Source organism: Bos mutus, chromosome 19, assembly GCF_027580195.1.
Source record: "Bos mutus isolate GX-2022 chromosome 19, NWIPB_WYAK_1.1, whole genome shotgun sequence".
Lineage (NCBI taxonomy): Eukaryota > Metazoa > Chordata > Mammalia > Artiodactyla > Bovidae > Bos > Bos mutus.
In genome coordinates, this window is record NC_091635.1 from 27126899 (window position 1) to 27139254 (window position 12356).

The 12356-nt window shown below is 46.0% G+C and overlaps 1 protein-coding gene across 4 annotated transcripts in view; it reads right to left on the reverse strand.

Moving 5' to 3' along the window:
• MED24 (mediator complex subunit 24) overlaps positions 1-12356 on the reverse strand; it is a 35272-nt gene that overhangs the window by 18447 nt on the left and 4469 nt on the right. For 2 of the 4 annotated variants that reach the window (XM_070389800.1, XM_070389797.1), the window contains exons 1-3: positions 5445-5499; positions 4838-5026; positions 4668-4750 (exon numbers count right to left, since the gene is read on the reverse strand). In XM_070389800.1, the coding sequence (XP_070245901.1) occupies positions 4668-4750; positions 4838-4967 (213 nt within the window). In that variant the 5' untranslated portion in view covers positions 4968-5026; positions 5445-5499. Of the gene's footprint in view, positions 1-4667; positions 4751-4837; positions 5027-5194; positions 5351-5444; positions 5500-12356 lie in introns of those variants that run through there. The other 2 variants (XM_070389798.1, XM_070389799.1) reach the window with 2 other exon arrangements.

Below are 12356 nucleotides of genomic sequence, written 5' to 3' on the forward strand. Positions count from 1 at the left end.
GGAAAAGAAAAATGCCTGAAAACAGCCAAGAAATTTTTGAAAAATAAAACAACTAAGGGAACACTTGCTTAACAAGCATCAAAAATGCTTCAAAGGTATAGTAATTAAAATAGTAAAGCAACAGTCCAAGAAAAGACAAATATGTTAATGAAATATACTAGAATGTCAAGAGATAGACTCTCGTCTATCAGAGAATTTAAGATATAAAAAAGAATGGGTTATTCAATTAAGGCAGTTAAGCTAATTGTCTATCTATTCAGAAAAATAAATAAATTTGGATCTCTTTCTCATATCAGAATAAATTCTAAATGGGTTAAACAAAGTGAAGTCGTGGCAGAAATTAAAGATTATATTTTGATCCTTGGGAGTAGGGAAGCCCTTATGAAAGACAAAAGTCATATAGAGGAAAAAAGGCAATTAAATCTGAAAACAAATACATTTTAAAAATTCTAGGGAACTCCCCGGTGGTCCAGTGGTTAGGACTCTCCACTTTCACTGCCAAGGGCCTGGGTTTAACTCCTGTTTGGGGAACTAAGATCCTGCAAGCCACGTGGCACTGCACTCCCGCAAAAAATATAAATAAAATTCTGCATGCTAAGAAAGGAAAACAAGTTTAAAAACCAATAGAAAGAAAATTTAAAATATAAATAACAGACAATAATTACAAAATACAACACATTAAAAGACACAAAAATCAGTAAGTAAGAATTCTTCTTCGGGTGATAAAATGGTCTGAGTTGATTGTAGTAATGGTTGCACAATTCTAAATACACTAAAAATCAGTGAACTGTACACTTTAAATGCATAAAATGTATGGTATGTGATTTATGGGCTTCCCAGGTTTCTCAGTGGTAAAGAATTTGCCTGCCAAGCAGGAGATGCAGGTTTGAACCCTGGGTCAGGAAGGTTCCCTGGAGAAGGAAATGGCAACCCACTCTAGTATTCTTGCCTGTGAAATCCCATGGACCGAGGAGCCTGGTGGGCTACAGTTCATGGGGTTGTAAAGAGTCAAATATGACTAAAGCGACTTACCACTTACATACACACACAAAATTGTTACTTAAAAGATAAAGAAAACAAACTAATGATAAAAAAACTGGGCAAACGAAATTCATAAGTAATTCACAGAATATATACAAAGAGCCAATAAGCACTTGAAAAAATACACTCATCATCACAATTGTGGAAATACATCTTATAATATGTTGTAATTTTTTGTCTCTCTGGAAAAAAAATGTTAAAAGATTCAACACTGGAAAAGGTGTGGAGAAATACTCTCAAGCACTAGGGAGCAGGTGTAAACTGAGAGAATCATCTTTTGAGGGCAATTTGCAGGATCTATTATAATTTAACACATGCGACTCTTCAAACCAGCAACTCCATTTCTGTTTATCTATTCTAGGGAAACAGTGCCAGATATGCAGAGAGGTTAAGTATAAGAACATTCAATGAAACACTGATTACAATGGTAAAAAATTTAAAACCACCACCACCTGACCTGCCTCTTGGGAAACCTATATGCAGGTCAGGAAGCAACAGTTAGAAGTGGACATGGAACAAAAGAGTGGTTCCAAATAGGAAAAGGAGTACATCAAGGCTGTATATTGTCACCCTGTTTATTTAACTTATATGCAGAGTACATCATGAGAAATGTTGGGCTGGAAGAAGCACAAGCTGGAATCAAGATTGCCAGGAGAATTATCAATGACCTCAGATATACAGATGACACCACCCTTATGGCAGAAAGTGAAGAGCAACTAAAAAGCCTCTTGATGAAAGTGAAAGAGGAGAGTGAAAAAGTTGGCTTGAAGCTCAACATTTCAGAAAACAAAGATCATGGCACCTGGTCCCATCACTTCATGGGAAATAGATGGGGAAACAGTGGAAACAGTGTCAGACTTTATTTTTTGGGGCTCCAAAATCACTGCAGATGGTGACTGCAGCCATGAAATTAAAAGATGCTTACTCCTTGGAAGGAAAGTTATGACCAACCTAGACAGCATATTCAAAAGAAGAGACATTACTTTGCCAACAAAGGTCCGTCTAGTCAAGGCTATGGTTTTTCCAGTGGTCATGTATGGATGTGAGAGTTGGACTGTGAAGAAAGCTGAGCGTGGAAGAATTGATGTTTGAACTGTGGTGTTGGAGAAGACTCTTGAGAGTCCCTTGGACTGCAAGGAGATCCAACCAGTCCACCCTAAAGGAGATCAGTCCTGGGTGTTCATTGGAAGGACTTATGCTAAAGCTGAAACTCCAATACTTTGGCCACCTCATGTGAAGAGTTGACTCACTGGAAAAGACTCTGATGCTGGGAGGGATTGGGGGCAGGAGGAGAAGGGGACGACAGAGGATGAGATGGCTGGATGGCATCACTGACTCAATGGACATGAGTTTGAGTGAACTCCAGGAGTTGGTGATGGACAGGGAGGCCTGGTGTGCTGCGATTCATGGGGCTGCAAAGAGTTGGACATGACTGAGTGACTGAACTAAACTGAAATTAAGTATATATGGAACAGTTCACAGCAGTTAAAAAGAACAAGGTAGGAAAAAAAAAAAAAAAGGTAGGGACTTCCGTGGTGGTCCAGTGGTCAAGAGTCTGCCTTCCAATGAAGGAGACACAGGTTTGATCCCCGGCTGGGGAACTAAGATCCCATATGCCAAGGGGCAACTAAGCCTGTGAACCACAACTAGAGAGCCTGCAACTGCTGAGTCACGGTGCTCGAGAGCCTGTGCTCTGCAATTAGAGAAGCCTGAGAGCCAAAACTAGAGAAAGTCAGCGTGCCACAATGAAGACCCAGCGCAGCCAAAAAAAAACAAAGTAGATGAATATGTGCTAACATGGAAATGAGACTTGATGTCAAGAGGAAAGAGGAAGCATAAGAACTACGTGCCAACTGAGGAATACTACTCAGCAAATTTAAAAAAGGATGAACTACTGACATACACAATAACATAAAGCTCAACAACATTTATGTTAAAAGAAGACAGAGCATTAAGAGTTAATACTAAATATGAGTTCATTTCTATGAAATCCAAATACAGGCAATATTAATCTGTGGGTATAGAGAAAGGTGCTGAAGCTGAAGCTCCAATACTTTGGCCACTTGATGCGAAGAACTGACTCATCTGAAAAGACCCTGATGCTGGGAAAGATTGAAGGTGAGAGAAGAAGGGGACAACACAGGATGAGATGGCTGGATGGCATCACCAACTCAATGGACATGAGTTTGAGTAAACTTGGGGAGTTGATGCTGGACAGGGAGGCCTGGCGTGCTGCAGTCCATGGGGTCAGAAAGAGTCGGACACGACTGAGTAACTGAACTAAACTGAACTGAATAGAAAACATTTAGTGGTTATAGGAAGATGGACTAGAAAGGGCACAAGGAAACTTTCTGGGAGAATGGAAATGGTCTATCTTATTTTGGATGTTAGTGACACAGGTATACACAGTTACTAAAACTCAAGGTTAATTAAAAGGGAAGAATATTTTAATAAACCTTTCAGAATATCCACATTTATCTGAAAGGCTTATTAAAATATTCTTCCTTTTTCAAGCTAAATATCTGATGTGCAAGGCCAGATTTTCTTCAGCTGAAACAGCCTACTGTAACAACTGAATGCAGAAGCAGCTATGAGAATTCAGCTGTAATCTATTAAGCTAGAATTAAAGAGATCTGCAAACGTGTAAAACAATGCCACTTTCCTCATTTTTGTTTTGGAAAATATGGTTACTTTTTCATTAAAACTTTATGTATATTAACATACAATGGGTTTACTTGTTACTTTTAAATACATAAGTATTTTTTTAATTTTTTAATTTCTAAAGTGGTAAATACAAATAGGTATAATACATATAAACAAAAGCTCTGCAGGAGTCTCAATTTTTAAGAGTATAAAATGTTCTAAGGCCAAAACTGCTACTTTAGCCATTGTTATTGTTTAGTTGCTAAGTGGTGTTCCAACTCTTTTGGGACCCCATAGACAGTAGCCCCCAGGCTCCTCTGTCCATGGGATTTCCCAGGCAACAATGTTGGACTGGGTTGCCATTTCCTTCTCCAGAGGATCTTCCTGACCCAGGGATCAAACCGGTGTCTCTTGCTTTGGCAGGCAGATTATTTACCACTGAGCCACCAGGGAAGCCCTACCCTATTCTAGCCATATCACGTTATTTTCAATTCCTAAATATCATGTGATGTTTGTCTCCCAACCATTGCATATTCTTTTCTCTCTGCTTTGTACACTCTCATCAATCTCCTTGGCTAATTCCCATTTAACACTCAAGTCTTGGTTTAAACATCACTTCTTGCCTGGTTGCTCAACCTGGGATTAGGTATCCCTCCCATGTACTCCCATAGTACTCTGTCCTATATCATAATCCCATCTTATGATTGACTGCTTATTCACATACCTATATTACTCACAAAATACCTGTGCGCTGGAATTAGACCTTGTTCATAGCTAAATCCCCAGGGCATATGTGAGTATTTATTGATAGAGCAAATTAATGTAATATTCATCATAACCACTGGAGTATTATTATTTTCACAAGAAAACTGAGGCTCAGGGAAATGATGTGTTCAAACAAATTCACCTAAAAATTTGAGCTGACAACTGTATTCCAAGCCTTTCACCTTCAAACCTTGTCTGGAATAGATAGAAGAGTTTACCTGGGAACTAATGGCATACTTCAGGTAAGACAGGATGAGAGGATTAGGGGAAGGTCCAATCATGGCCTGCTCCAGTAGTGCTTCTGCAAGGAGAATAACAAAGGAAGCCTCAGTGTTACAACATTTCTGGGTTTAGCCCTCCCATCCTTCCTTCCTACTTCACTTAAGACCTGCTAGGTTGAGAATGTCCCAGGTGGCTCCTTTGGGAAAGAATTTCTTCATGTTGACTGCCCACTGGTAGTCACTCCATCGCTCCTTCCAAGCTTGCAAAATGGCTTGCTTCAGGTTCACCACCTTCATGATTTCACTCTGAGGAGACCGGGCCGGTAGCAGTCAGCCTTGAGGTTGGAGAAATCAAGCTAGAGAAAGGGAAAGGGATTCTGAGGAAAAGAATCGGGCGGGGCGATGGGGGATGGAGCGCAGACTTAGATGGAATGGAGTCGATATAGGAAGATTCAAGGGAAGTATAACTAGAAAGGAAAAAAAGGGGAAAGGGGCAAACAGGGATCCTATTAGGTTATTCCCACCTGAACCATTCTTCTTTAAACAAGCGCAGTAAGAAGAGAGTGTCAAAGGTGCTTAATACAAAGAATAAATGGGCAGTAAGGGGTTAAGCCAGTTCCGGTTGCCTAAATATGCCCTTAGCTCTGGCTGCGTCCCTCAGCCACTACTACCCCAAATCCAAATTTCTCCCCCCACTTCCTCCACCCTCCCCAACCCTGAAACTATAATTCCCTATTTCCTTTCCATCCATCACCTCCCCAAATTTAAGCCTACCGGACAATCTAGTTCTAGATCCTAGGTGTCGCCATTTTGGCACTTATAAAAGAGCTAGCTTTCTATTGGCTGACAGTAACAAACATGAACCAATAGGAAGGCAGCGAGACACCGGTCACACCACTATGTCTTCTGGGAATTGCAGTTCCTTGGACTCAGCTAGCTCGGAAGCTACGAGAAGCTAGTCAGCCCGCATTGTTTCTTTCCTTGAGGGAAAGCCGAGTAGGAGCTGAGGATCTCAGAGGCTCAGGAAGCTTAGGGGGAAAGGCTCTCAAAAGGCCTACCGCAATTAAGTTTCTTCCAGTGACATCACTGTGGACCTAGCATTTAAATCAAATTCTGACACCCTTTCATTGCCCGCTAGTTAGTAGGCACAACACGGGTGTGGCATACGTTCATCCATAGGTTTTCTCTTTCCTGGCTTTTTTTTCCCCTCGGAAACCCCCGGATTTCCCAGAGTTCTTCTCCTTTCCACAACTATATTCCAAAGCGACACTGAGTCTCTGTCAGTTGAACACACCTCACCCAGCCCTTCACCCTAAAATCCGGCAGTTCTCTGGGAATCTCTGGCCCAGCCAACTGCTTGACTAAGGGAGACGTAAGGAGGAAACTGAGGTTTAGGAAATCGAAGATAAGAAAAGTCTAGGAACCTGTCACAGTCAAGAGGGCCTAAGGAGACATGATGACTAAATGTAACTTGCTATCCTGGATGTGATCCTTAAACAGAAGAACCTTAGATGGAAACTAAACAATCTGAATAAAGCACAGACTTCAGCTAATAATAATGTATCAATGTCAGTTAATAATAATGTATCAATGTCAGTTATTAATTCGGAGAAGGCAATGGCACCCCACTCCAGTACCTCTTGCTTGGAAAATCCCATGGATGGAGGAGCCTGTTAGGCTTCAATCCATGGGGTAGCTAAGAGTCGGACATGATTGAGCAACTTCACTTTCACTTTTCACTTTCATGCATTGGAGAAGGAAATGGCAGCCCACTCCAGTGTTCTTGCCTGGAGAATCCCAGGGACAGGGGAGCCTGGTGGGCTGCCGTCTATGGCGTCGCACAGAGTCGGAAACGACTGAAGTGACTTAGCATAGCATAGCAGTCATTAATTGTAACACCTACCATACTAAGTAAAAGGTTAAAGGGGTAGGGATTGACAGTGAGGTATATAGGAATCCTCTCTATCTTCAATTTTTTTCCTATAAATCTAAAACTAAAATTCTTTTTTTAAAAAATGTTTATTAAAAGCAGTATGATTAGATTTCCCTGGTGGTCCAGTGGTTAAGAATCTGCCTGCCAATGCAGAGGGCACGGTTCTAGCCCTGATCTGGGAAGATTCCACCCGCCAAGGAGCAACTAAGCCCATGGGTCACAAATGCTGAGCCCAGGCTCTAGAGACCAAGAGCCACAACCATTGAAGCCTGAAGGCCCTAGAGCCCACACTCTGCAACAAGAGAAGCCACCGAAGTGAGAAGCCCACAGACCACAACTAGAGAGTAACCCTCCAGTCATCTGAACTAGAGAACGCCTATGCTCAGAAACCAAGACCCAGCACAGCCAACCATTAATTAATTACTTTAAAAACATGATGTCTTGCTTTAACCTATTGAACCACATTATAAATAATTATGTCCAGTGTTTGGAGTATTAGCCTTTCTCCAACCCCGCCCCCCTTCCCCAGTGAGAAGCCAAAAGTAAATGCTACCCACCTCTGACTCCAACAGCTGGGCCTCTCCACACACAGCCCTCATCCCTGTCCTGCCCTGTGGACAGATCGCCACTAACATTTACAACCAGAACTACATTTACAACCAGAACAAGACAGTGTCCTGCCAGCCCTATTTTCAGCCCTGCATCCCATATCACAAGGAGCCTCAGATCCCCATCCATGAATCCAAGCTCCATCCATATTTCCCAATCACCATTCTTTGGTCACCCTTTAAGTGTCAGACTCAGTTCTCAGAGGAATGAATCTGGAAGAGCAGACCCCTCAGGCTCTGGAAGCAAACCTGCAGCTCTTGGGGCAAAGAATGACAGAATCGTGGGTGTCTGGAGCATAGTCTAAACAGGGAGACCAGAACTCCTGTTCTGAAGAGGAGAGTGCAGCTGGAGGAGACCCAGATCACATCCCTCTAAGGTCATGACTGCCTTCAGCTTCTTCCTTCCCCATAACCCACCCACAACCCCCTCCATTCTGCTCCCTTTAGTGCCTGCCCAAGCGACACCACTGGGGAATAATGTTTATACAAAACAGCTGCCAAATATGTGTAGCCAAAGCTTCCAAAGCAGGAAGGAGGGAGAACCCAGACTTCTCACACTTGACCTCCAAAATCCCCTCAGCCACACACATTGAAGCCGGCTACAGACCTTGTTTCTCAGCAGTCTCTCATGTACCTGGCTTCCCTGCTTCTCCCAGGCCCCCAACTCTACCTTCGCCCGCCTCCCTCCTCTTATTCCTTTGCTGTCACTGCAGCTTAGGGCTTCCCACCTAGACACATCCATGCATCCTGCAGCTCCACTCCCATCCCACAGAGCCCAAACTGTCCTCTCAGAGAAAAGCTGTCAACCTTGTGACTGCTTCTGACTTGGTCCCCATGGGAGTGGAGAATGTTTGGGCCCTGAGGAGAGTGGCATTCTGAACTCAGACCATCCCCTTCTGGGAGGAAGCTAGCAGACCTCTGGGGAGGGGTGCCTCCTCCCCCACTTTACAGTGGCAGAGAGGCGGCTTTTGTCATGAGACCATCTGCCTTCCCTGTCCCCCACCTCTCACCAGCAGCTCTTTCTCTTGGTTTGGCAGGGTTTCCCCAAGGACTGGACTTTTAAGGATTTAAAAGGACACCCTTTTATTTTTTAATTTTTTTTATTTTGGCTGTGCCGCACAGTTTGCAAGATCTTAATTCCTTGACCAGGGATTGAACCTGGGCCCTCAGCAATGAAAACATGGAGTCCTAACCACTGGACTGCCAAAGAATTTACTACAAGAATTCCCTTAGTTCTGGGTAAGGGCTATTTGCAGTTTTGCTACTTTGTCCTCTCTAGTGTGTCAGTTTCAGAGACTGCCTTTCCATACCCCACCTCTTTCCTCCAAATCAGAAGAGCTTCTAGGGCCCTGCAGGCTCTCTGACTTGCCCTCCACAAGACTGGGATTCCGTGATAATCCTCCAGTGGGTGAGAGAAGAGATGCCAGCATCCTCTTTGGGAGTAGAAGGAAACCCTCCCCACACACAATCCCTCTCAAATATCCCTCTTCCTTACTCCACTTTCCTGGGCTGTCTGTTTCTTCTCTCTCAGCACTGATAGAAGCTGAGCTCTCACTTCCACCCTCTTAGCCCCAAGGTCCAAGCTCTTCATTTTGCTGGCTGGGGAAGGGGACTGGCTGGAGAAGAGGGGCAGGTAAAAGCCAGCCAGCTAGGTAGAACTTCCTGGTGGTCCAGTGGCTAAGACTCTGTGCTCCCAATGCAGGGAGCCTGGATTTGACCCCTAATCAGGAAACTAGATCCCACATGCCACAACTAAGAGTTTGCATGCCCCAGCTAAAGATCCCACACGCTGCAAGTAAAGATCCATGTGCTGAAACTAAGACCCGGCACCTCAAATTAAAAATGAATAAAAACAAACAAATAAAGCCAGCCAGGCAGAGTGACATGGCAACACTGAAGGAGTCGCTGAAAAGGAACTAGGTTGGAGTGGGGACTTTCGGTGGTGTAAAATGCTATGAGGAATCGGGGTTTGGGTATCCAAGGGGATGGGAACACTCCTCATCTAGGCTGGAAAGAAGTGTAGAGAAAAGTGGCAAGTCTAAACCGAGAAACTGAAATACTTGGTAAGCACGCAAGGCACAAAGGGTGTCATCATCCCTTCTCTCTATAGGGAAGAACATTTTCCTTTGGACGCTTGCCTGGGTCCCCCCACTATGGGGAGTTAATTGGCAGCAGGTGGATGGGAAAGAAAGCAAGTCGTTCCCACACACTCCACACTCTGTACACAGCTGGCTCCAAACCAGTTCCCTCCCCTTACCCGTCCCCACATTCAGCTCTCCACTCTCTGTCTATCTGGGGAAGGGGAGGATGGAGAAGACTGCAAGGTGGTTCCCCCCTCAGGGACAGCTCCTGGATCCCCCCCAGTTCCGCCTCTATCTTCCCACTGGCCCCAGGAGAGGTCCAGAAAGAGGCCAGCCAGGACAGCGAAAGGCAGAATCTGAACCTTTGAACCACTCTGAATCTGAACAACTCTGAATCTCAGAATGGTTTCCTCTCTAACACCTGAAGGATGCCTTCTCTCTCCACACCCTCCAGCAAGGAGGAGAAGAGAGTGCCATGATCCTGAACCCTGGACAGACCACTGCTCCTCCCTTCTGGCTCTGAGAGCCACTCTGTCCTCTTGACCTCCACAGCTGCCTGTGCCATCTCTCCTTTAACTGGAGGGGGAGGGCTGTGGTGTGGCAGGTAAAGGAGACTGCCCCCCACCTCTTCTCCTGGCAAAGCAGGATGAAGGGGTTCCAGGTGGGAACCTTCTGAGACCAGAAGCTGGAAACGTTTAGGGGATCTGATACCTGACAGGTATTAAATGTTCAAAAAGAAAGTGTCAAATGAATGAACAAAAGTAGAAGAAGCTCTGAAAGATAACCTGGAGAAGGTGTCAGCTTCTTTTTCTACTTTTACCCTCAGATCCCAAAGCAAGGCTCAGCCAGGCCCGAGTCCCCTCTGGCTCTCTTTTTTGTGACCCATAAACAGGGCATCTGATGGGACAAAGGTGATTGATAGGGAGCAATAAGTGGTCACTTTACTCTTAGTTGGGCAACTGTTTGCTAATTTCTCAGTCTCTCATCTCTGCCAGCCGCCGATCCCCAAATCGCATAAACTGACCTCCTTTTGTCTCCTCCTTTTCCACTATCTTTTCTTGATTAAAAAATCAGTAAGAGAAAGAAATACCTAGGTTTTATGTTCTCTTAGTCGGTGATACCTCAGTTTATTCTTTCCAGAACTCCCCAATAAGTGGGGCTGTATCTGCGGAGTCAGGGGGTGTCTGTTGGACACCTCATCACTTGCTGACATCACCCAGGGCCCAGGAGGTCAAAGGGAGATGGGAAGGGGAATTACTTATGCCCAGGCCACTGAGGGGCTCGTTCATTCCAGGGCAGGCTGACGGAGGCCTTGTCCCCGTTCCCCCAAACTGTTTGTGGATTCTTGGAAGGAGTGGAGAATGCTGGGTGGGGTCTTGGCTTCCAGGATTTGGGAGAAGCTCTTTAGAAAGCTATCTGGATCCCCAGGTTTCTAGGGGTGAGACCCTTGATCAGTCCTGGGGTGCTTCCTAGCAACAGTCTGGGAGGGAGAGAAGGAATGGAAGAAAGAGAGGGAGAGGCCTGGGCATAGCTGTTCCAATGGGAGCCCAGAGAACAGGCTGTTCTTGCTGCCTCCTTGGCAACCAAAGTCTAAGAGGGAGGGGGCCATCAGACACATCCCTGCAGGGTCTCTATCCATCCTCACTTGAGCCCCACCCTTCTGCTCTCCCCTTGGACTCAGCCCTGAAGAGGTGGCAGGGATGGGAGGAGCAGCCTGGATAAGGATTTCATGACAAGGAGGGAACGCGCTGGGGACGAAATGACTCTGAGATGAGCTAGAAGCCTTGAGAAATGGGGGTAGGCGGGGTGAGGGGTGGGAAGGGGAATGACGCGACCCAGGGCCAGGGTCTGTGAGCCTAGACTAGGGCTGGATCCTGGCATCTGGCAGGATGCCTGCTTTGGAGGCAGTGTGCCCTTCACTTTGCCCTTGTCCAGGTCTGTTACCAGCCCATGTCGGGAGTGAAGGAAAGTGAGAGAGGTAAGGAGAAGGTAGGACGGGTAGACTTTCCTCTTTGAATTCAAAGTGCCTGCTCAGGCCCTGGGGAAAAACAGATAGATCAGGAGGCACTTCATTATCTATGGCTCTGGGTTTAGGATTTCATAAAGTCTCCCTCATCCAATAACTTTAGGACCTTTCATTAGAGAGATGTGGTGGGGAAGCCAGAATGGAGGGAAGAGGAAAACCATAGTGCTTGCACCTTCCCGCTCTGGACTCCATCACCCTGCCCTAATCCTGACTGTCGTTAGACCTCTTCACCGCCTCTGGTTCTGGCTGATGGAGGCAGAAGATACAGTAGCTCATCTCATAAATGTGTCTTATGCACTGAGATTATCTCCCAGCTCCCTGGGCAACCCAGTCCCAAAGGGCTGTTTCCACACATGGCACAGCCTGCACCCTGGGCACTGCACAGCACAGCCCTGCCCCCCGCCCCACCATATCAGCCAAATCCCATCACTGAGGTGGCATCGATTGGCAGACAGCCACCCTCGGTGCTCCTCCCACTGCACGCTGCCTTGACCCTGAACGATCAGCTTCCTGCCCCACACTGCAGCTGTTGCATGTCCACCATGAGCCCAGGCAGAACCCACAGGTTCACTGACTGCATGCTGACTCTGCAGGCTGCAGCTCTAGCTCCCCGCTGCCATTTCCCTTCCCCCATCTGCAAACCCCTCATCACCAGCACTCCACTCTGCATCCCAAGGGTTTCTCCCTAACTGCCCTTCTCATCCCTGTGATTCCAGGGAGGTCCCAAGAGAATTATCCTCCCCTCATCCATGCATTGCAAATGCCAAGACCCCCTGTAAAAGAAGTGGCTGCAACAGAGCCAGGATGCAGGTGGCTGAGACTAAGAAAAGCGAGGGCAGCCCAACTCCCATAGGCTGTTGGTCAGAACCCCACATTTGGCAAGTGATTCTGCCTAGTACAAACTGGGCTCTTGGTAGAATAGCTCTCCTTCACACACACACACACACACACACACACCAGCTCTCACACACACACACACACACACACACACACACCTATCCAAGAGCAGACGGTGGAGACAGGGCCCCGCCCTGGGAG